Below are 24,851 nucleotides of genomic sequence, written 5' to 3'. Positions count from 1 at the left end.
GTGGGAAAAGGGTGATTAGACCAGTCTGTGGAAGGGGAGTGACTAGAGGTGCAAGTGGAGGCATTGTTAGGGGAGATGCAGAAACAGTGGGCAAGAGGTGTCTGAGAAAGAAGCAATTGAGGAGGTACGGAGAGAGGAAAGTCAGGAGGGGGGAGGAAGGAGAACAAGAGTGATGAGGGAAAGAGAAGGATGAGAGGGAAATGGAGGCAGCAGAATGAAAATGTCCTAGCGAGAGGGCTGAGCGGACACAGGGAAAAGCAGGCAAATGGAAACAATATACAGGGTCAGAGGGAAACTGCAATCAGTGGGTGGAGTGAGGGAAGAAGGGTGTGGTGTTCATGGGGCAAGGAATGAGTTAGCCAGGAGCTTGTTTAGAAGAGGAATGAAGTGCATGCCAATGGGAGCTTGATCCGAGTGAGTCAAGCCCAGTTTATGACTTAAATAAAGGCAAAATACTGCAGATGCTGGAATCTGATGAAGGGTCATCCTTACTCTTTGGCTGTATTCCCTCTCCACAGATATTGTCAGACCTGCTGAGATTTTCCAGCAGTTTATGACTTAATGCTCAGGATGGGGTGATAGGTTTACTTGCTTGTGTTAAGGTGGAGGTGGGGTTGGGGGTTGGAGGGTGGAGGAGGGGGTCGGGGGGTGACTTCTAGTTCATAGGATTGCGGTGGGGAGAATTTCTCACCAGATGGGGGTAGGAAGTTTTCGGTTTTGTTTCTCATATTTCTTTCCCACAGGTTTTGCTCAGTTACACTCTTTCTGCAGATTTCAATTGTAAGGTTATTTCAGGCTGTTCTTCATTTTCCTTGTGGAGGGAAGGATTTGGGAGGGAAAATGTGCTCCACCCTTTTCCGCTGTTTCTCATTCAGTTTGTCTGCAAACATTAATATTTATTATTTTTGAAAATCCTACATTATTCACTTTTGCCTGTCCCACTTGAAGTACCACTGTGTGCGACAATTTTACAATATGCCCTGTGTGTAAAGGGGTTTAAGTGCATCTGTTTACTGATTACTTGTTTTGCTTTATGTTTCAATGTGAACCAGCATCAGTGGACTACAATGACTCAAGCTAATGTATAGTCCTACCAGCGTCTGTTGACATGACTTGCCGCTGCCACAAATGCTATTCCATTTGAGGGATGCAGATGTGAATTAGTTCAAGTTGCCCAGCTGTGCTGTCACTTAACATTAGACGGAGCATTATTTGTTTCACTTTGTCATGAAACCGCCCCACTGCTGGTGTTATTCCTTTGGAATTCTGAGACTAACCTTAAGGTTTAACCGCAACATTAAATTCCATTGGGTATAAATTTTGACTCAAATACAAAGCAGAACCTTCTAGCAAATTAAGTTACACATAGTGCAAAGGTCACCCCTTGGTAATTATTTTACAAGTCACCAGCCATAAAATGCTGAATATACTTGCTGTGTTCTGGTGACAACCCACCAGATTGTATGGTAAGGTGAATAACGTAAAGTATTAGAATATTCAATGCATTTTGCTACACTGTAGATACTGGCTTTCCCCCTTTACCTAATTTAAAGTTTTCTTCTAATCCTCTACTGTTTAATTTTCTCATGTTCAAAGTTACATGGTGTGAAGCAAATAGTTCCCACAGGAGAAGACTGGGGACAACATAATGTTACCCACTAAGACATAGATTTAATGTGTTCAAATGCTGTTGATGCCAAGATATTTCCTTAACTATCCCTCACTTGACCATAGTATCATCGGGCTATACCTTCAGGGGCTAAGGAAATTTATATAAAATAGCTATTAAAATCAGAGCTAACGTTTGCACAGAAGAACAGACATGGCAATTTGTAAGCAATATTGATTTTTAGACTCATTGAAACATAGAAACAAGAAGCAGGAGTAGGCCATTTGGCCCTTTGAGCCTGCACCACCATTCATCTTGATCATGGCTGATCATCAAATTCAGTATCCTGATTCCTCCCTTCCTCCCCCCTGCCATATCCCTTCATCACTTTAGCCCCAAGAGCCACATCTAATTTCTTCTTGAAGTCACACAACATCTTGGCCTCAATTACTTACTGTGGTAGTGAATTCTGTACATTCACCACCTTCTGGGTGAAGGAATTTCTTCTCACCTCAGTCCTAAAAGATTTTCCCCTAATCCTCAATCTATCATCCCTCATTCTGGGCTCCCCCACCATCGAGATCATTCTTTCTGAATTTGCCCACTTCAAGTGTTAGCATAAATTGCTACTCATATAATTCAGGAAGCAGAGGTGGTGATTGTTGAAAAGGAGGCACTCTATTATTCATGCAATCTTCCACTCTCATCATCAGTATTTAATGAAACCAATGTGTTGTAGCTTTTTTCAGATGCATTGTCCAACACGTTAGTTTTGGCATCAGTTGTAATTTCTCATTGTTCCTATATGAGAGAGGGAAGCTGTTGTAACTAATACCATGCCAGAATTTTATTCCATGGGCAGAAATTTCAATTTCTCATACTTTTGACAATGTTGTGATACTTGCAGTAAATGAATCAGACATGCTTTTCAAATTTGTGAGTTGCAGGAAGTGTTTTATCTAGCACTGATATTCGTGACTGGTGCCTCTGATTCTCTTTCATGCATCACAACATTGTGAATATCAAATTTCACTGTCGCTTTCACACGAAGTTAAAGAAGCAGCCAAAACATTAATGGCTGAGATTATCATTCTTTCAAATGCCTGCGTTCATGAATAACTCAGTGAATTTTTACTTTGTCAACTGTTCTTCTTTCAATCATTCACACACAGGAAAACCCGCAAAGAAATATTGGAGATGTTCATTATATAAAGCAAGCTATAAGAGGAGAGAAATGCTTGTCCCATTTCTTAAACAATTTGAGTTCTCAATGTAGACCAGATTCTCATCAGTTTTGCGATCATCTCTAGATATCCAGAGTCTGAAATCAGTATCCCCTTTTGGGGTCATGATTATTGATTCTGAACTGATCAAGTGTCTTTATACTAGGCGAAGGGAACAAAGGGAAGGCTGCATTCCATTCACAACCTTCATACAGAGCTTGAGTTTACCATGTTCTAGGTGGAAGGCATCTCCTGTGCCAAAACCACCCACTACTCCAAAGTTCAAAGATGTGCAGGTTAGATGGATTGGCAACGCTAAATTGCCCCTTAGTGTTCCATGATGCACAGGTTTGGGGAATTAGCGGGGTAAATTTGGGGAGTTACAGGAATAGGGCAGGGGTAAGATGCTTTGTTGGAGAGTCGGTGCAGATTTGATGGACTGAATGGTCTCCTTTTGCACTGTAGGGATCCTATGATTCCAGGGCTATCCCAGAGGGCAAAAGATAATCAAGGACTCCTTTAATCTCAGCTCCTCTTTCCCATTCCATACTCACTTCTACAAACAAGTGTGAGGAGCTCGTGGTTCTCTCTGCCAATGCAATAAAGTCATCCATTCATCTGCCTATGGTAGTTCCTCATTTCTCCCTTGTCGAACCAACCTTCCTCCAAATCACTCTTGCCACAGCTCACTTTAATGAGTATCTATCCTGATTTCTCAGCTCTCACGCCATTTTACCGGCCCACCCTGCCCAGTCCATCAGAGGGTCTTTGCATGGCTGATGAGCCTGATCTTAAAGCCACATTACCGGCCGCACACTTGGCAGGACTTTCTGGTGGGCGGAGTCAGTCTTTGGACCCAAGATCACTGGCATTACTTTCTCAGGCTCCTTCCCCAAACCTCCTCTCACTGTCGGGTGTTCTTGAAGAATTGTGTCCCTTCAAACAGGAGGTCTCCAAGTAGGTTTCTTCTGAGCAAGAGTCTCCCAGGCATTGACATCTATGTTGCATTTCTTGAGGTGAGCCTTTAGGGGGTCTTTGAAGTGCTCCCTTTGTTGACCTAATACTAAGTGGAAAAAGATAAAATAAATTAAACTAAATTAACTAAATTAACTTAAAACAAAGACTCAGGAGTATGTGGGTAAAAAAGATGATAGGAGAATATCCTTTCTGTTAATTTAGGTAAAGAAGGTCATAAATTAGCTTTTGCCAGACAAAACTACAGTACATGATGTGACTAAGGGAAGACTTATGTCTGATACAAAACATTCTTCAAGAAATAATTGTCAGCATTGAGAGCTAGGTCAAGTCACCTCAGCAACTTTACAAAGCTGCCAACTTGAGAAAGCCCTGATTTAGAACCTTTTATGAGATCAAGTTATAATGTAGACTTGTAATTTAATCAACAAATATGCCCAACACTGTTTGAGTAATATTAATAGGGAAAATGTAAATAAATAAAGTTAAAGGACTTTGTCCTTTTAAGTGTCTCTATTTCAATGTTTGAAAAGTAATTCATTGGTTATAATGTTTTTCTTGTTTTCTCTTGTTTTTCTTAATTCATTCTTGCAACTTGTGACTAGCAAGGTCAGCATTTGTAGTACATCTCTAATTGTCTTTGATACGATGATGGTATGCTGCTTTCTTGAACCATGGTAATCCTTATGTTGTTGGTACACCTAAAGTGCTATTCAGCAGAGAGTTGCAGATGTTGACCTGCATAGCAATAGCAGTAACAAGCATTCAAAGGAGATGATGAGATATGGTCTTTCCCAGTAACAAGATTAGGAGACAGAATCAGGTGTAAATAGCTATCATCAGGCAACAGCTTACCTAGACAACTAAGAGATCAGGGAAGCTTTATAGGTGCTAATTTCGAGAATCACAGAATGTGAAGGATGCAGACAGCTCAAATATACAAAGAGGAAAATCACAGAGGAACCTGGGTATAATTGCCAGAAGCTGGTAGACTAATTAACATCTCACAACTGAGAGGCCATTTTTACATTTAACAGCCAAGAAGGCATTGTAACATCTAAGAGCTGGAGAGGCCAATTTTACAGCTCGGATTCTGAGAGGCCTACGATTTCTTTAAGCTAAGGTAGTGTAGAAACCTTCTCAAAGGCAGTTTAAGTATCTTCACTGTACCAGGAAAAGACATTTCACAGACTCAATCGTCCACTTCATGTTGTGTGGTAACTATAAGCTGGACTAATATCATTTAATTTGGATGTTGTTTGGGAACAGAGAGGTCTTAAGGAGTTCAAAGATTGAAGATATATACATTTTGGAACAAGGGGTAATTTCAATATAAACTGTGTATGTGTTTAGTGATCTATATATACTTAATTGTCTCATTGTGTTATAGTCCTAGTCCTATGCGTTTGTTTTTTCTTTAGTAATTGTTACACAATGATTGACTAGTTATTCTCATTGAGAGTTTTTTGTGACTCTCACACTATTCCAAATCAAAACTATACACCACCTTGGAATAGTGTTTAAAGTTGGGACACTCTCACATAAAATATCCATGTGGTTCATGACAGTGACGCTAAAGGACTACCAAGTGCAACTTGGAAGGGTGTTGCCTTGATCTCCTTGATGCTAGAGGTTATGGGTTTGGAAGTATAGACTGAGTGGTCACGTGAGAACATATTGACCTGGGTACAGGGAAGGTCACATTGTGGGAGCGCAGGAATCAGTTATCAGTTATCTCTGGCAGATCATACATGCTGAATGTAGCTGTTGACTTTAACAATAAACTATTTTTGCACAAAGTCATTGATGTCAATGATTTAAGGAACCCACAACATTCTACAAGGTTCTGTTGAAGGGGCCATGGCAGGTTGTTTGTAGATGGTACATGCTGATGTCACTCCAGAGTAAGTGAAGATTAAGATGGTGGATTGGGTGCCAATGATATGATGTTGGAATGCCGGCGTTGGACTGGCGTAAACACAGTAAAAAGTCTGACAACACCAGGTTTTAGTCCAACCAATTTATTTGATAATACTCACAAGCTTTCGAGGGGACTGCCTCTTCGTCAGGTGAATGGAGAGAACTCTCCATTCACCTGACGAAGAGGCAGTCCCCTCGAAAGCTTGTGAGTATTATCAAATAAATCGGTTGGACTAAAACCTGGTGTTGTCAGACTTTTTACTGTGCCAATGATATGGGCAGCTTTGTTTTTGTATTTTCAAGAATCCTGAGGACGTGACAGGCATGTGAATGTTGCACTTAGAAATGGAAATTGGTAAAACCTTTACAAAAAACTGTTTTCCATTTTAAAATAAATTAATGATTTTATATTTTGAAACAACCTCTTCCCAGCAACGGAAAATAATTTTTTAGTGGTGAGGGATTAATTAATTTTTCTATTTCAGAAAATTGCCTAATAAGAATTGGTGAATGCTGTCTTAGTTACTTACAGATCACTATCATCTGGATGCTAGGAAGCTAATTAAAGTTGTACACATGCATTCTAAATGATGGTGCCCTCCTCCATACATGCCAGCTGGTGGTGCATTGTTAATTTTTAGGTTAAATATTTTTGTATTCATGCTAATCTTCAGCATTTTTATACTTGACTGATGCTTTTGTTTCTTCCACCAGACCTTCAGTTCCTTAAAAATAATTATTTTATGTTCAGCCCCTGACCACCTATTCAATCCTTTCAGGATCCTACTCGCAGGTTGTACTCGGATTGTACTCCTCCCAGTTCATTGGGACAATTTTTTCCAACTACAAGCCTCCCAGTTCACACACTTTTGAGTCCATCTGATTTTTGCTTGATGTTCTTTCAGACTTGACTACCCCCCCGCCCACTCCCCCCCACCCACCTCCCATCACCCCGGTTAATACTGCCACTCTTCTCTCTTATAGTCCCTTAATTCATTCATGCACTTGACTCCAACACCAACCCCCACCCCACTCAGTATACCAACATAGGTCCTCCTGGTTTTCTTCCTCCACTTTCGCCCCATTCAAACAAACAGGCAAGTTCCCACCATGACGGTTCGTGCTGACCTTCTTTATTTCTCTTACCTCCAAACTACTGCATTTGTGGGTAATACCGTTGCTCTTACCCTGTTAATAAATATCAACACCATTTATTCCCCTTCCCTTTCATCCTCTTCCACTTGAAAGTTTATTTGTTTGCTGCTGGGATTCATTGTTTCTGCAATATTCTGATTGGCATGTTATAGTGATCTGCTGAGAAGGTCAGTCACAGGAGACTAATTCACATGGTGCAAGTTGCAGTCAGAGAAATGTGGATGTGGAAACTGATCACCGTGTGAATCGGTTAACAGGAGAACAGGATTGTGACTGATAGTGACTTGATTCCATTAAATTACGCTTTGTTAAGAAAAGTGAATGATGTTAATGTATAACATCAGCTGCAAGGATAGCCGCACAACAAATTCTCAGATTACACCACTTGCTACCTGATTCAACCCTCCTCCATGTCACCTCAGAATGGGGCAGGCACTGCCCTTTCCCAGAAATGATCAAGCACTATGCCTTCAGTATTGACTAATCTCTGACCCCTCAGGGTGCTCTGTCCCCTCAGAGCACTCTGTGATCAGAGGGTGCTCTCCCCTCAGCATTCTTTGTCCCCTCAGGATGGACCAAGCACAGAATGTACAGGGCTGCTTATCTAGTCCTTGCTGTTGGCCGCTTCAAGCTTTACGTAGGAATTCCTGTGAGAACAAATAGTCCAATAGCATGCTGCAATCAAATTCACTTCCATTGGCAACAAAACCCAACATAATGCTGCAGAGGAGGAATGTTTGTGGGGAGTGGAGAGCAGAGAAAGTTCACAAGGAGGAAAGAGGGAAAATGAAAGGATGAGAAGAGGGACTATGAATGCATAGCAATCAAGAGAATGGAGCAGTGAAGGGGAGGCTGAAAGAGGCAGAAGTTGGGAACCGTGCTTTTGTGACGAGGAAGAAGAAAAGGATAAGCTGGGTGGAGAGTTTTAGAAAAGGAGAGCAAGCACAGAATAGAGCATGGCAGCGTGAGTTAATAGATACTCGGGCAAGTGAGTGCCAGTATGAAGCCAATAAGAAGAGTAGGAGCTTGAACTGAGGAGGAGGAAAAAGGATAGTTGCATAAATTGATGCAAGAAATTAATAACCATCCTTTAAATGCAGCCGGATGTATTTTACAATTATGTAAGAAATTAAGGAAGGATTGTGGTCTGAAAGTAAATGAGATCAGTAGCTGTGCCAATGTGTTGGCTGGGGTGCGCTGCATTCTAATATATGTGCATGCAATCTTTGACCCGCTTTCACATAGATTAAACTAAAATTGGCAATAAATAGAGAAAATAGTTCATTTGCCAGTCGCACAACATTAAATGCTACAGATCTCTGCTGTTGGTGTGAAATTTGAGTCATCTGTTGGTCCTCCTTAAGTGTTCTTCAATAGCAATAAATATTCTAATAGCATGCCCTGGTCTAACTGTGTTTGGCTGGAATCCAATCTTGTAGAATCAAACAGTTGGATACAGTTTAAATGCATCCTTGGATAATGAGCTGACTTCCCTGCGATGTGCTTCAAGGATATAACTTTTTGACCCAGATGTGAGTCTGCTCCAGACCAAGCAGGTGACAAATCGAGGATACAGACCAGCACTTGTTTTCCTCGTACTAATTTCTGAAATTTGAAAGGCTCTCATTTCAAACAGGAGGATCAAAAACAAATTTTAATGCCTGAACGCTATAACTAATAATCTGTTCTCCTGTTCTTAAGGAGATAGGGATTCCATCCGCTAGCAGTGCTGTAACTGCAGAGTGATGATTTCTGTTCAGTCAAGGACTACTAACTCATAAGCTGAACTGGATGGTAAATGTAAATGCTTGCAGATGGGTGACTCCCAAGGATACTGAAGGTTATTAATTTATTAACTGCAGATTTCAGAGTAGATAGCACTGAAGACTGCACATGTATTGATTTGCTTATTCATTCAGTACTTCATTGCTAAATTCAATGGATTTTTGCACAGTTCTGCTCAACAGCACCATTAGGCATCATTCTCATTTGTATGTGTATAGAATGAACTTGGGCTGCAGTAATTTTCCTCAGGATTAATATGGAGAGTGAGTGAATTGGTATTTCCATAAATATAAATATGTGTAAAGACAAGTGTTAATTGTTATCCAGTAGCTGAGGAGCTTGATCCCACGCCAGGAGCTGCAGGGAAGTCCGATTCCTGACATCAGGTTTATATGGGATGGTGGGAGGGGTTTGTGGTATAAGGCTCTAGCACATAAAGGGTTAATGTGGGACTGAGTGCAGTACCACCCACACATGATGCAAGGGTGCACATGACCCCAACCTAGGCGTCAGCGTAGTTTTAAGCAGAGCTATGAGTCGAAGCAAGCATGGAGACAGCTCCTAGGTAAGGATTTTACTGGACCTATGTGTATAGTTTTTAGTAGTTAATGATTACTTACTGTTGAACCACTGAGGACTACAAATACCTTAATAAGACCTGCCAAATTGTACCCAACATGGTGGCAGCAAATGAAGCAACTCAAAATCTCACAGAGACTGCAAAAGAAAATTCAATTCTTGGAAAACTGTAGAAAAAAAAATCAAAGAACCATTTTGACTTGAAGAAAGGCTCAAGTAGTGAAGACACAGAAAGCAATTGCCAGAAGATGGCCCCAAAGAAACGCTTGGAAGCTGAAGACAAGCATTAAATTTCTTAGTGCAGCCTTAAAGACTCCACTGAATCCATTGTAAGTTCAACTTCCATACTCAGAGTGTGTAGAGTCAGCACATCCAGCAGGGGCAGGCTAAAATTTAAAAATGAAATTTTAAAATTTCGGGTCAACACAAGCCCTAAAAAAAAGTTAAATACTGTAATTTTCATAAGTTGCCATTTAAATCGCAGCTTAAGAAACTTGGTTTCCAATTCAGCGCCTGAAGTCATGGTGGACAAGCTCGCTCTGAACAAAGCCGGGGTGGAGGGGAGAAAATGAGTTCGAAATTAATTTTGATTGACTAGACAGCTTTAAAATCCCGGGATTCAACACTGCCAAGATCTGAGGACATTGTGCTAAAACGGGGAAGAATCTGACCGGTTGATCCAGGCAGCCATTGTTGAAAAGCTTTAAATGCTGAGATTGAAAATGCCATTAATGCGGGAGCCCACCAGACCTGGCAGAAAAAACCCCTTGTGAAGAAATGTACAGTGATGCCATCTTGGAATCTTTTTGAAGCCCCTTAAAGCTGAACCAGCAATTTAAAAATGTTAACCAAGGATCAGAAATCCACTCTTCCAGATGAATATGGATTTATCCAAGGCACAGATCAATCACAAAACTGGGGACCCTGGAGATAGAAATACCTTGGATACATGATTGCTTCAGGTCTGGATAAAAAGACAGAAGCAAAACAAGTTATTCAGTAGGCTCAATAGCTGGTGATATGAAAACTAGACAAAGGATCAATGGGTCTTCTGCAAAATGTGATGACATTTTAAAATTATTCAAGACTAAGGCTAAATTTAACAAACGTTTCCAATAGCCAGGAGAACCTGTCATCTCCTTTAGTAATGAGCTATACAAAATGGTTCAAGGTTGTGATTATGGTGAACTGAAATTTGAGCTAATCAGGAATAGAGAAGTTATAGGAGTGGTGGACAGTGGACTTTCCTACATGCTTTAGGCGAAAGAAGATCTAACCATTGAGAAAATTATCTAGATCGTCAGGTGAACTGAAATCCTTTTGCCGCAGAGATCTATATTAAGGGGAGAAGGTTCAACGTAAAATCCACTGCCCAGTCAGAGAAACAAACACTCCAGGCCCGAAGGAAGCAGTACCCTAAATGACCAGTAGATTGACCTTGTCAGCACTGTCCCACCCCTCCCCCGAGATATGACGAATGTCCCAATTTCAGCCCAATGTTTTCAATGCAACTGAATAGGAAGCTTTGGAAAGCCATTCAAAGCCAAAATGTTAAAATGCATAGAAGGTCCCAAGAGGATTCATGTGGTCAATCATGCATCCTGGGTGAGATCAAAGATCCTGGATTTCTGTTCTGGAATGTGGATAGCTTGGATATTGGCCATTTCACAAATTTTAAGTTTGACATGGGAGCCAATATTAAGATTTTTTTTATTCCTTTGTGGGACTTGGGTGTCGCTGGCTGGCCAGCGTTTATTGCCCATCCCTATTGCCCTTGATCTGAGGGCAGTTGAGAGTCAACCATATTGCTGTGGCTCTGGGGTCACGTGTAGCCAGATCAGCTAAGAATGGCAGATTTCCTTCACTAAAGGGCATTAGTGAACCAGGTGGGTTTTTCCAACAATCAACAATAGTTTCACGGCCATCTGTAGATTCTTAATTCGAATTTTTTTTATTGAGTTCAAATTCTACCATTTGCCATGGCAGGATATGAATCCAGGTCTCCAGAACATTTGCTGAGTCCTTTTGGAAAAAAGGGATTGTGGCTGAGAGAGCTCTAGCTACAAAGAACAGATGCAACACTTTATTAGCCTGGAGGAATTGACTTCCAATCTTATGCAGGAGTCTGGAACTGTGAAGTTATGGCAGCAGAAAAATCTTTGAGCTGATGGACATTATTCGTAACCAGATTTATTTCCCGCTTAAGAGAGATACTTGTGTGATCCTGAATCCCCTCAAAATGATAGATGATGTCAAGACAACCATTGTTGTAAATAAACAGAACTGAAGGTTCCTGAGAGCCTCAATGGGGATGATTCTCTCAACTGGGAGTTCAGCTCGGAATTGTCTTCTCTGTTTGTGGAACAAGTTTATCCACTTTTGATACAGTTGCCAAAGGCCCCTCGTTGATCAAACCAGCCAACCCTGATGGTTGTCACAACACCTAAAGTAAATGACAATCAAGTAAGGAACCAGCAACGAGAACATCCTCAACCCCTGGCTTAGCATCAGTTGGAGAGAGAAGCCCTGAGGCCACAGAACAGGTCCACAGCCAGAAATGATGCCGGAGCTCAGTAGCACTATTCACTGATGGCAGCACAGCACACAACCAAACACAAAAGCGAGCTTATTACCAAGTCACACGCTCACAACAGGAAGAGACATTTTCCATCCCAGCATGCATCATGGTGAGCCGCACAAAGGAAGAAGAGGAAAAAGTCACGATAGAGACAAGCCCTTAGCTCATCTATTCCATAAAGAGTGGGATAAACTAACTGCCATCTATCACTATGATTGGGGAATTTGACAAAGAGCAATCAGTGCCAAAGAATGGAAAAGGAAGATGGAAAGACACCCAGATGTTAGAACAACCTTCATTTCAACAATGTTTACCTACAATGACAGAGCCCACCACTCCTCTGATAGGAGTGAGAGCAAGATATGGAAAGGTTATAAGGCCTTCAGACTGCCTGAACCTTTGAACTCTTAGACTTGAGGTGGCAGGGGAGATGGGGTAGTAGTTATGATATAAATATATGCGGTAAACTGGAATAACTTGTAAATGTATTGGATAAAGACCTGTAGGGGTGGGGCGTATATTATAGGGGTCTGACACATAAAGGGTAAATGCAGGACTGCGTAGAGTACCACCCACACAGTGATATAATAGAGTATGTGACCCACACCTAGAGGTCCATGTAGAGTTGGACCGAGTCTGTGTCGAAGCAAACAGGGAATCACCTCTTAGTTTAGACTTTTACTTTGCCTGTATCTCTAGTTTCTGATAATTAATAAATATTTACTGTTGAACTACCTAAGACCTACCGCACACCTGACAACAGTGTTTTGATTTTTGGAATGAGGGGAATTTTGGCGATTGGGAGGAGGCGCCGCACCTGCGCAAGGATATTTTGGCCTTGGAGGGAGTGCAGAGGAGGTTTACTAGGCTGATACCGGAGTTGAGGGGGTTGAGCTATGAGGAGAGGCTGAATAAACTAGGCTTGTACTCGTTAGAGTTTAGAAGAATGAGGGGAGATCTCATTGAGACGTATAAGATGATGAATGGGATGGATAGGATAGAGGTGGAAAGACTCTTCCCGCTCAAAAAAGACAGTAGGACTAGGGGGCACAGCCTCAAGATAAAGGGGGGGCGGTTCAGAACGGAGTTGAGGAGGAACTTCTTCACTCAAAGGGTGGTGAATCTCTGGAATTCTCTGCCCGTTGAAGTGGTGGAGGCTGCCTCGCTAAATACTTTTAAGAAGCGGGTTGATGGGTTTTTGATAAGAGAGGGGATTAAGGGTTATGGGGAGAGGGCGGGAATGTAGAACTGAGACACGACAGATCAGCCATGATCTTATTGAATGGCGGGGCAGGCTCGAAGGGCCAGATGGCCTACTCCTGCTCCTATTTCTTATGTTCTTATGTTCTTATGTTCTTAAACACTCTTGTCCCTGTTGGCCCAGAAGGAATGCTCCCTTAGAATGTCAAAAATAAAATCAGACACTGCTGGAAAGACTCAGCAGATACGTTGCAGTGATTTATGTAGCAGCTTACTTCCATTCCGTTTTTGTATTCTGAACATCACTTTCCTTCCCTTTATGGTTGAAAATGTCATCTTCATAAAGAGGCAGTTATCTGAAACTGTTATCCTGATTACTGGTGACAGATAAATAGTGGTTCTCTTTCTGTGAAAGGGAGAAGTGGGGGGGGGGGGGGGGAATCATCTTGATTGTAATTGACTTTCAAAGACTGCTCTAAGATGGCTGGTAATTCATTTAGGTTTGATGCTGTAGTGCACGGCAGCAACACAATTTCAGAGAACGTTTTGAATTGATTGAATCATATGCCTTACGGGGACCTGCTTGGTCATTTATTCCTAGCCCAAATTAATATACACCGTGAAATGCGGATTTTGTAGTGTCAAATAAAAATTATGGAGAATGAAAATAAATTCAGCATTTTGAATTTCTGAATGTTCATGCTTACGTTTTGGCCTTGGAATATGTAATTCTAAGGTATATAGTAATAAAGCTTTATAAAACTTTAGTTAGGCCGCATTTAAGAGTATTGCTTTCAGTCCTGGTTGCCACACTACAGGAAGGATGGGGAGGCTTTGGAGAGGGTGCAGAAAAGGTTTACCAGGATGCTGCCTGGATGAGAGGGTATGAGCTACAAGGAGAGGCTGAACAAAGCAGGGTTGTTTTCTTTGGAGCAGCGGAGGCTGAAGGGAGACCTGATTGAAATCCAAAACATTATAAGAAGCATAGATAGGGTTGACAGTCAGAATTTTCTCCCTACAGTTGAAATGTCTAATACCAGGGGACATGAACTTAAAGTGAGGGGAGGGGGGAGTTCAAAGGGGATGTGAGGGCCAGGTTTTTTACACAGAGAGTGATACGTGTCTGGATCATGTTGCCAGCTGTGCTGGTGCAATCCAATATGAGAGCAGTGTTTAAGGGGCTTCAAGATGAGCACATAAATAAGCAAGGAACAGAGGGATATGGACCGAGGGTAGGCAGAAGGAATTAGATTAATTTGGCATCATGTTGAGCACAACATTGTAGGCCGAGGGGCCTGTTCCTGTGCTGTGCTGTACTGTTCTATGTTCTAAAGCACTGTGTGTTAATTTCCATAGAATCATAGAATTCTTACAGTACAGAAGGAGGTAATTTGGCCCATCAAGCCTGCATGAAAGCAAACCCACCCAGGCCCAATGCCTGCAACTCCATGCAATCTTTGCTGATGACACCAAGATTGGTGGAACGGCAAATTGTGTGGAGGGCGTGGAGAGTCTACAGAAGGATCTAGATAGGCTGGGCGAATGGGCCAGGAAATGGCAAATGGAATTTAATGTTGGCAAATGTGAGGTTGTCCACTTTGGTAGGAATAATGGTAGGAAGGACTATTACTTACGTGGCGAAAAACTGCAGCAGGCGACAGTGCAGAGGGACCTCGGGGTCCTTGTGCATGAGTCGCAAAAACCCAGCCTGCAGGTGCAGCAGGTGGTCAGGAAGGTGAATGGGATGCTGGCCTTCATAGCGAGGGGGATTGAGTATAAAAGTAGGGAGGTCTTGCTGCAGCTGTACAGGGCACTGGTGAGGCCGCAGCTGGAGTACTGTGTGCAGTTTTGGTCGCCGCACTTACGCAAGGATATTTTGGCCTTGGAGGGAGTGCAGAGGAGGTTTACTAGGCTGATTCCAGAGTTGAGGGGGTTGAGCTATGAGGAGAGGCTGAATAAACTAGGCTTGTACTCGTTAGAGTTTAGAAGAATGTGGGAAGATCTCATTGAGACATATAAGATGTTGAATGGGATGGATAGGATAGAGGTGGAGAGGCTCTTCCTGCTCAGAAAGGACAGTAGGACTAGAGGGCACAGCCTCAGGATAAAGGGGGGGCGGTTTAGAACGGAGTTGAGGAGGTACTTCTTCACTCAGAGGGTGGTGAATCTCTGGAATTCTCTGCCCGTTGAAGTGGTGGAGGCTGCCTCACTCAATATTTTTAAGATGCGGGTTGATAGGTTTTTGATAGGCAAGGGGATTAAGGGTTATGGGGAGAGGGCGGGAATGTGGAACTGAGCCACGACAGATCAACCATGATCTTATTGAATGGCGGGGCAGGCTCGAGGGGCTAGATGGCCTACTCCTGCTCCTATTTCTTATGTTCTTATGTATTTACCCTGCTAGTTCCCCTGCCACTAAAGGGCAATTTAGCATGGCCAATCAGCCTAACCTGCACATCTTTGAATTTTAATTTATTATTACATGGGATGTGGGCATCACTGGCAAGGCCAACCCATCCCTAATTGTTCTTAATTGAATGGCCTGCTAGGCTATTTCAGAGAGGAGCTAAGAGTCAACCACATTGCTGTGGGTCTGGAGTCACACGTAGTCCAGACTGGGCAAGGTGGCAAATTTTCTCCCTGAAAAGATATTGTGTTTTTATAACAATGATAGGTTCGTGGTCACCATGAAGGGACGCCACTGTTGGCATGGCTGCATGAGTGGGAAGGAAGAAGAGTGAAAGAGGAATAGTGGTAGGAGATGAGATAGAGGAACAGAGAGGTGTTTCTGTGGCTATAGACATGACTCCAGGATGGTTGCTTCCATGGTGCCAAGGTCAAGGATATCACAGAGCAGCTGCAGGGTATTTTAAAGGAGGAGGAGGGTAAACAGCCAGAGGTGATGGTTCATGTGGGTAGAAAGAGGGATGAGGCTCTGAAGGCAGAATTTAGGGAATTAGATAAAACATTAAAAAGCAAGATCTCAGAGGTGATTATCTCCAGATTACAACCAATGCCACGTGTTAGTGAGAATAGAAATAGGAGATCAGAGCTGATGAATGCGTAGCTGGAGAGAGGGAGGGATTCAGGTTCCTAGGGCATTGGAACTGGTTCTGGGGAAAGTTGAATCTGCACAAGCCAGATGGTTTGCACTTCAATGAGACTGGGACCAATCTCCCCTCTGGGAGGTTTGCTAGTACTCTCGAGGAGGTTCAGGTAACTGAGGGTAGATTTCTAAGGGGCAAAATCAGAAAAAGTAATGGGACGTAGAATATCAGTGTGAGTCTGGAAAGAAAATAAAAAGACAGGTTGTCATTTCTCAGTCGTATATACTTCAGTGAAAGGAGCACAGTTGTAGATTTGAAGTGATCGGCAGAAGGATTAGAAGGGAGATAAATAAAGAATTTTCACTCAGAGGGTTGTAGGGGTCTGGAACTCACTGCCTGTAAGGGTGGTAGAAAAACTCCCAACTCATTTAAAGGCGACAATATATTCACTTTGGTTACGGACCAAATATTGTAAAGTGGGATTAGGCCGGGTGGGTCATTTTTCAGCCAGCGCAGTCAAGTGACCTATTTCTGTGCCTTTAAAGTTCAGTGATTACTCAGACAAGCTTTCAATGCCAGATTTTATGAAGTGAATTTAAATTTTGCCAGCTGCCATGGTGGAATTTGATCCCATGTCATTAGCCTGGATCTCTGGATTACTAGTCTAGTGTTATTACCACTATATCACTATCCTCCCCCTAAGTAGCTGCTAATGAAGTAATATTAAGAAGCATATAGTGCACTAAAGACAATATTATCTGCCATCTTCCTTTCTCATAGATTAAGAGACCCAAGACCACTTAGTACCACACAGAACCACCTACATGGGGTGGGACGAGGGGACAGTGGTGAGAATATGTGTGAATGTACTATTGTTTGACTAAAGGGTCCACCTTTCTTCAACACTGCATTAACAAATGCAGAAGCCTGCGGCTGAATGGCTCTACAGGATTTTGAGAGGCCAATAGACCTGCCTCTGCAATGAAGAGCTGTGCCAATTTGGCCAAAAGTTTCTATTTCAAACATATTCTGTTCTAGCTATATTAATGAGAATTTATAAGGTGCAACTTGTATAACATAATGACCAGAGTCTCATTTTTCAGGAATCTGCCCTGGGTGAATTTCCAATATCGTAATGGGATATTTAATATCATTTTGTAATTGCCAATTATCTGCAGGAATACGTGATTCATTTTACTTTCAATTCCATACTAATCTTTACTGTAGTCAGTTTGAATAAAAAAAAGGTCTCAAACTGAAGTATATCCCAGTGTTGTTACAGTAGGGTGATCATATAAATACTTTCAAATTACTTGGAGTTACTTAACAGATTTAACTGGACTATGTTTCAAGTTGTTTGAACAGACAATCTAATTATATTGCACCCAACGGTGTCCCCTATTCCATCCACACTGCAGCTTCCATAGTCAGTGGGAGTCTACCTCAGCTTGGGTCAAATAGGCACAATTGCCATTTTGGATCCATCAGTGGCACCCAGCTATCCATTCCTGTAAAAAAAAACACAAAATCTCAGCCCACATTTGCCCCTAGAGGAGTGTTTCCTAGACCCTACCTCTCATCTGTTTATTTGTTCCTGATCAAGGACATGAATGACCCCTGCTTAAAACAATATTCCTTTGGTGACTAATACAAAAATCAAATACTGCAGATGCTGCCAATCTGAGGTAAAAACACTGGAAAATATTCAACAGGTTTGGAGAGAGTTAACAGAGTTAAGGGGTAGGATTTTTCACCGTCCCCACCTGCACATGGCACCTGCTGCTAGTGATGGGATTGTCCACCACCCATTAGCTAGTGGTGGGATTGTCCAGTCCCACTGTTCTCAACAGGGATTCCCATTATTAGTACTCTCTGCCACCAGGTTACACGCAGTGGGTGTTTGCTATTGGTAGGAGTGGAAGAACCTGTCAGCAGGAATGCCTGGAAAATCATACTCATACCTTTGAGTTCATATGAAGAGTCATACAGCCACTTTGGAAGAAGTAATTTGTCAAGGAATTATTCAATGAATGGCATGACACTAGGAAGATCTGTGGAACAAAGAGACCTTGGCGAGTTTGTCCATAGACCTCTAAAGATAAAAGGGCATGTTAGTAGAGTGGTGAAAGAGGCAAATGGGACACTTGCTTTTATCAATCGGGGTATAGATTCCAAAAGCAGGGAGATCAAGTTGGAGTTGTATAGAAAGAACTTCAGTGAAGCCACATCTAGGATACTAGTGTAGTTCTCATCGCCACATTATCAGAAGGATGTGATTGCATTGAAGAGGCTACAGAGGAGATTCAGCAGGATGTTACCTGAGCTGGAACATTTAAGTTATGAAGAGAGGTTGGATTGGCTTGGCTTGTTTTTGTTGGAGCAGAGAAGACTGAGGGGCGACTTGGTCGAGGTGTACAAGATTGAGGGGCATGGACAGGTGGATAAGGAGCAGCTATTCTCCTCAGTTGAAGGGTCAGTCACAAGAGGACATAGGTTCAAGGTAAAGGACAAGAGGTTTTGGGGGATGTGAGGAAAGATTTTTTTACCCAGAGGGTGGTGATGGTCTGGAATGTGCTGCCTGGGTGGGTGGTAGAGGGGTGGGGTTACTTCATATCCTTTAAAAAGTACCTGGCTGAGTACTTGGCAAATCATAATTTTCAGGGCCAGAGGGGTCAGGTGCTGGTAATGGGATTAGATAGGAGGTCAGGTGTTTCTCATGCGTTGGTGCAGACTCGATAGGCCGACGGGCATCTTCTGCACTGTATGATTTTATGAAATGTTAACTCTGTCTCTCCATGGATGCTGCCAGATTTGCTGAGTTTGTACGGCATTTTTCTGCTTTTACTTCTTTGAAGATCCAGACCATTTGCAGAAGGCACTCAATTAAAGTCCTTTGGGGGTCGGTGTGCATCCACTTAGCCGTGCCAGCTGTCAGCTGTGCCCGAGCGGCTGCCAGCTGTCTCCATAATATCAGTGATTTGTTGTTTTATTGTATTATACCGGGGTTATTGCAAAATTGTTCTCTGCATTTCTTGTTATGCCAGTAGTTATTAATCTGTAATTACTATACCTTTTCAGTTTGGGTCTATGTCATTTTAATTCTGCTTTTGATCTTACTAGGTTTTATTTGATTGGAGGGGGCATTCCTTTCATAATCTGTGGAATCACAGCTGCAACAAATATCAACAATTACGGGAGTGAAGACAATGCACCATAGTGAGTAACTCCCTTTGATTTTTTTCAATTTTGCTTAAGTACATTTGAAAATTTCGCTCTGCTGTTTGTGTAATCCCACTTTGTCTGGGAATCATTGTTTCTTAAATTTGGGAATCTGTCTGTCTTGTCTTTGAGGATCTGTCTTTCTTGAGTTTGGGACTCTGTCCTTCTTGTGTTTGAGAATTTGTTTTTCTTGTGTTCGAGAATCTGTTTTTCTTATGTTTGAGAATCTGTTTTTCTTATGTTTGGGAATCTCTCTTTTCTGTATTTTGGAATCTCTCTTTTCCATATTTTGGAATCTCACTTTCCTGTGATTTTGAATCTCGCTTTCCCGTGTTTGGGAATCTCTGCTTCCTGTGTTTTTGAATCTCTCTTTCCTGTGTTTGAGAATCTCTCTTTTCTGTATTCAGGAATCTTTATTTTCCATTTTCCAGAATTTCTCATTCTTGTTTATGGGAATCTCCCCTTCCTAAATTTGGCAATTCCACTTCCCTGCATTTGAAAATCTCACTACTGTGGTTTAGAATTTTTCTTTTCCATTGTTTGGGAATCTCTCTTTTCTGTGTTGGGAATCGCACTTTTCCATGTTTGGCAATCTCACTTTCCTATGTTTTGGAATCACTTCTCCAATGTTTGGTCTTTGACTTACCTGGGGTCCAGGTGGACTTGTGTATAATTAAATTTTTTCAGTCTTCATATTTCCTGTGCAGTTGGATTTTACGAAGAAAAATAAATATAGGAGTTGTGTATTTTCCATCAAATACTTTATGTCCTGGTGGATTTTAAATATTAATAAATGAAATCAGTAACTTCCTGATTCTAGCCAGTGGCGAACTCTAACAGAGTTGCATAACATTGTTGAATACTGAACCTACCTTTACAGGTCTGGGTAGCTCAGAAACCTTTCTAGAACTTTCTTCTTTAATGATCATGTTTGCAAACACTCATAGAGTCATTAAATAATGACAGAATTATTCATTTTTGATAATAGCGTAAAGTGTTCCATGGTGAACTAGCAACTTATTTCACACTCACTCCATTTTCTGTGATGTGTGAAACTGGTTTGTCATCACCAACTACCTCCTGAGATGAATTTGACCTCAGTGTTCGCATCGTAATCTTACTTTTGAAGTCAGTCAACGCTGATCCTCTTCATTTGTACTGTTAGGTCATGTTATTTTGGTGGATTATTTTCTGAGTTGAATGTCCTACTTGCTCTTTTTCAATTTACTGCTGAGTTATTTTCCTGCCTTAATGTGTTTCTTTTTGTCCACAGTTGTTGGATGGCATGGGAGCCCAGTCTCGGGGCATTCTATGGGCCTGCTGCATTCATTGTGCTTGTTAGTTGTGTCTATTTTCTGTGCACATTAGTGCAGCTGAAACGTCACCCAGGAAAAAAATATGAGCTAAAAGAGATGACAGAAGAGCAGCAGCGATTGGCCAGCACCGAGGTAGGCCCCAGTCATGTAACGGACTCCAGCTCTGTGTCGCACACGTGTTCAATGATCTCTTCCTCAATGCTGGAAAATGAGCATTCGTTCAAAGCTCAGCTTCGCGCCTCCGTATTCACTCTCTTTCTCTTTATTGCCATGTGGACCTTTGGTGCCCTCGCCGTCTCACAAGGACACTTCCTAGATATGATCTTTAGTTGCCTTTACGGAGCAGTCTCAGTCACACTGGGGCTCTTCATTCTGGTTCACCACTGTGCAAAGCGTGATGATGTCTGGCATTGTTGGTGGTCCTGTTGCAAATCGAACCGGAATACGTACGCTGTTCAGATGAATGTTCGACCACAGGTGACCATGAATGGTGATGCTCAGCTTCATGTCCCATGCCTCCTGGATTCTCCGTGTCCCAGCAAATCGTCTTCCAGTTGCAATCATTCAGTCTCTGGACTCTGCAAGTTAACTAATCTACAGGCCGTCCAGAATCATGTCAATTGCCTTTCGCCAGTTACGCCATGCTGCGCCAAAATGCACAATGAACAAATTATCGACGATGATGGGGATATTCATCTGCGTGCCGACGGTACATGTAGACCAGCAATGCATATCCACAGATGCCAGAAAGGCCGAACTAAACCGCGGCACTTCATCCGGCACAGCCGGTCCGCAGCCCAGAGAGAGTATGCCTACCACATTCCTTCCAGCATAGATGGAAGTGTCCACAGCTCGCACACAGAGAGTCATCAAAGCATCCAAGACAGCCAGTCCATCCAAAGGCCAGTTGGCTGTGCAAAGAGTGATCAGTGCCCCAACATCTGCCAGCCTGAAAGCAGTGATGCCAGCACGGTGCTGTATGGCTGTAATAAAGCAGTAGACAGTGGTGTCAGCACAGAGGCTTTGCACCAAGGAGTCACTTTTGAGATGCAGTCACGGAGACAGTCATGTCCTCTAAGTGTAACCAACCAAAATGGAATACTGAAGGGAAACCTGCATGAAGCCATGATTTATACTTCAGACAGTACAGGAAACATAAGGACTGGTCCTTGGAAAAATGAAACTACTGTGTAGTTTTTGAGTTTCACAATGACAAATTTAAATCATTATAGCGACAACAAGTTGTATATAAATTTTGTATAACGCTTATGTGTTTGTTTACATAATTCATTGTGCAGATTTCAAGTTGAATTTGCATATTTGTATGTATGCATCTATATTTGTACAGCACATAGAAATATCATAAGAGCAGTATTATATTATGTATTTGTATTTCAAACTACAAAGGATGCATTTGTGTTACCACAATGTGGACACTGTTGAAAAATTAGTCTGCAGACATATCATAATTAAGTTGAACCTTTGGATTATTTTTCTATCAATGTAATGTTTCTTTGAAGTAAGTGGCCAAAAACTAAGGTAAGAATTAACTGTTCTATTCAAGAGACAGTAGCCCTTTGGATGGCCAGGACAAGTACCATCCTAATGTTTGTTAAAGATCTCCTAGTCATTAGTAAAAACAAGATTATGTGCAATTTCTTCAGAGGATAAATTTATCATTTGTAATTATTTTTCATGAGCACTAGTTATTAATTGAAATATATCGTCAGGTTAATAAATTGTTAAAAGAATCCTGCATACAGTAAAGTAACAGTGGGCCTTTCATTTCAATTGGCACAAGGGATGATTTCTCTTGCGTGCTTGGTGTAAATTCCGAGTCCTTTCGATGTAGATGGATTCTGGTTTATTACGCAGAGCATACAAAAGAAATCTTTCCCACAATATCAAATGAAAAGGGTATTGGCTCTTTAACTTTGTAGGAAGAAACGGTGTATTAAGTCTATATTTAGGCATACAGCACTTGCTGCTGTAACATGCATGATTTTTGTTCAGTTAAACCATTGTCACTCAGACATCTGCTATTATATGTAAAACCTAATCATTTTCCTCATGTAAAGACCAGTAGCATCTTATTTTTTTTGATCCATGCAAATGATACTGTAACGCAGAACCACAGTCGTTGAGCTACTTCACTAGCTAAAGTGCCACAGCACACATGTGTAAGGTTAATGCTATAACCGTGCTAGAGATAACAGTTTTCAGTTGTCTGTGCAGAGCATGCAGTGCCTGGTGTATGTTACATTGTACACTGTATAATGAAATGTTGTTTCCAGTAAATGCAGATATCACCATGTCTATTAGTAAAAAAAAAAGCAAAAAAAAAACAAAATCTTCAAGCCAGTTTGTCATCTATTTTAATGTGACCGCTTTTAGGAATTTGCTCATTGTAAAATGTGAAAACAGGTAAACCTGGTTGCATTTGATCCATCTCAAGTTTTCAAACACAATAATGCATCCAACAGAGATGTAAAATGCATCATTTTGAGTAACTGCATTTCATCACAGCGAATCACTGTTTCTCCTATGACAGACTAAATTTGTCAAATCTGTTGAGGTGTATTTAGAACTGTGGGAAGACTGTGGTCACATTGCAACACCAATAATTCAGATAATTTGTGTTCAAATCCCAACATGTCAGTCTGGGAATCTGAGTTCAGTATTACTTCCTTTTTTTCAAAAAAAAATGGATGATAGAAATATTAAAGTTCCTGTGAACCTATCAGATTGTCGTCAAATCTCAGCTGGTTCACTGGGAGCCTGCAGGAAAGGAAACCTGCCAGCCTTATCCAATCTGGCTCATGTGTGACTCCAGTCTCATGACAGTGTGGTTGATACTTAACAACCTTCAGAACTGGCTAGCAAGCCACTCAGTCCCAAGGATAAACATTAGCTTCTGGCCTTGCCAACAACACCTACATCCTGAGCATAAATGAACAAAAAAACTTCATCTTTTCTCGCGAATATTACTGATTAATTACATTTTTAAAAAAACTGAATAACAAGTTTCCTTCAGCTGCCTGAACTAACATTTACCTTTCAATTGCTGTGATATATTTAAATTGTACAACGATGAATGATGCAGGTTCCCTGGCTTAATATAGTTCAGTCAACAGCAATTTAGCAATTCAGCAGCACCTTTTGTTCTTGGTAATTATCACTATTTATGGGACTTATTATCTATTTCAATAACAGAATTACTTTAAATCTACAACACAGAAACAGGCCTTTCAGCCTATGTTGACTCCTGCTGCACATGAATTTTATCCCATTCTTTTCAATACAGACAAGTGTTTATAGCCTGTACTAATTGAATCATGTAATTCCTACACAAGGTTATTAATTTACCCCCTCTAAATTCTCAATACAATATGTGGAACTTACCTGAGTAAGGCTCCATGCATATATTTCAGAACATGTGATGTTTATGGGCAGTACTGTGACACATTGTTAGCTCTGCTGCCTCGCAGCACCGGGGTTCAATTCTGGGTTGGGTACTGTCGGTGCAAAGTCTGCATGATCTCCTCGTGTCTGCATGGGTTTCCTCCAGGTGCTCCAACTTCCTCCAACAGTCCAAAAGGCATGCTGGTTAGGTGCATTGGCCATGCTAAATTTTCCCTCAGTGTACCTCAACAGGCGCCAGAGTGTGGCAACTAGGGGATTTTCACTTATTTAGTTGTAGTGTTAATGTGAACTGATTTGTGACACTAATAAATAAACTTTAAAAAAACTTAATAATGTCCATAGTGATCAGAGTAAATCTTTACACTTCCATGGGAATTGTTATGCTGCGATTTTGAGTTGCTTTAACACTGTGAGCAATGATCTTCATTACTATATTTCTGTGAATGGCATCAAGTGGGGGGGGCAGTACTTTATATTGGAAGGGCAGAAGCTGAAATGGATTTGTCAATGAATGACATATGTGCCTGGGAGTGCCACATTGTTTCCTGATTGGCACATTCCAAATCTGACATAGAATTGGTACCAGTTATGATTAGGTTACTGGATTTGAAATACAAAACCAACTTGCAATGGTATAGTGCCTTTCATGTTAGGGTCCTAACAAGAATGTTATGAAGTATTAAATATTTTTTGACAATGAGGCCAAGAAGGAGGTATCAGCCAAAATTCTGTCAGGCCCACCATGGTCTTACCCACCGACTGCAGAACCAGTAGAGAAAATGCTTCCATTGAGGCCCAAAGGAATTAGTTGCCCAGTCGTTC

The 24,851-nt window shown here is 41.6% G+C and overlaps 1 protein-coding gene across 2 annotated transcripts in view; it reads left to right on the top strand.

Moving 5' to 3' along the window:
* adgra1b (adhesion G protein-coupled receptor A1b) overlaps positions 1-22,970 on the top strand; it is a 483,085-nt gene extending 460,115 nt beyond the window's left edge. For both annotated transcript variants that reach the window (XM_080205590.1, XM_080205591.1), the window contains 2 exons: positions 19,192-19,287; positions 20,564-22,970. In XM_080205590.1, coding sequence (XP_080061716.1) covers positions 19,192-19,287; positions 20,564-21,800 — 1,333 coding nt within the window. In that variant the 3' untranslated portion in view covers positions 21,801-22,970. The remainder of the gene's footprint in view (positions 1-19,191; positions 19,288-20,563) is intronic.
* Positions 22,971-24,851: the final 1,881 nt, after the last annotated feature.

This window comes from Carcharhinus amblyrhynchos, chromosome 17, assembly GCF_965287045.1.
Source record: "Carcharhinus amblyrhynchos chromosome 17, sCarAmb.v2.hapA, whole genome shotgun sequence".
In the NCBI taxonomy this organism is placed as follows: domain Eukaryota; kingdom Metazoa; phylum Chordata; class Chondrichthyes; order Carcharhiniformes; family Carcharhinidae; genus Carcharhinus; species Carcharhinus amblyrhynchos.
The sequence above is the reverse complement of the archived record's forward strand: the minus strand, read 5'-3'. Positions and strand labels throughout refer to the sequence as shown.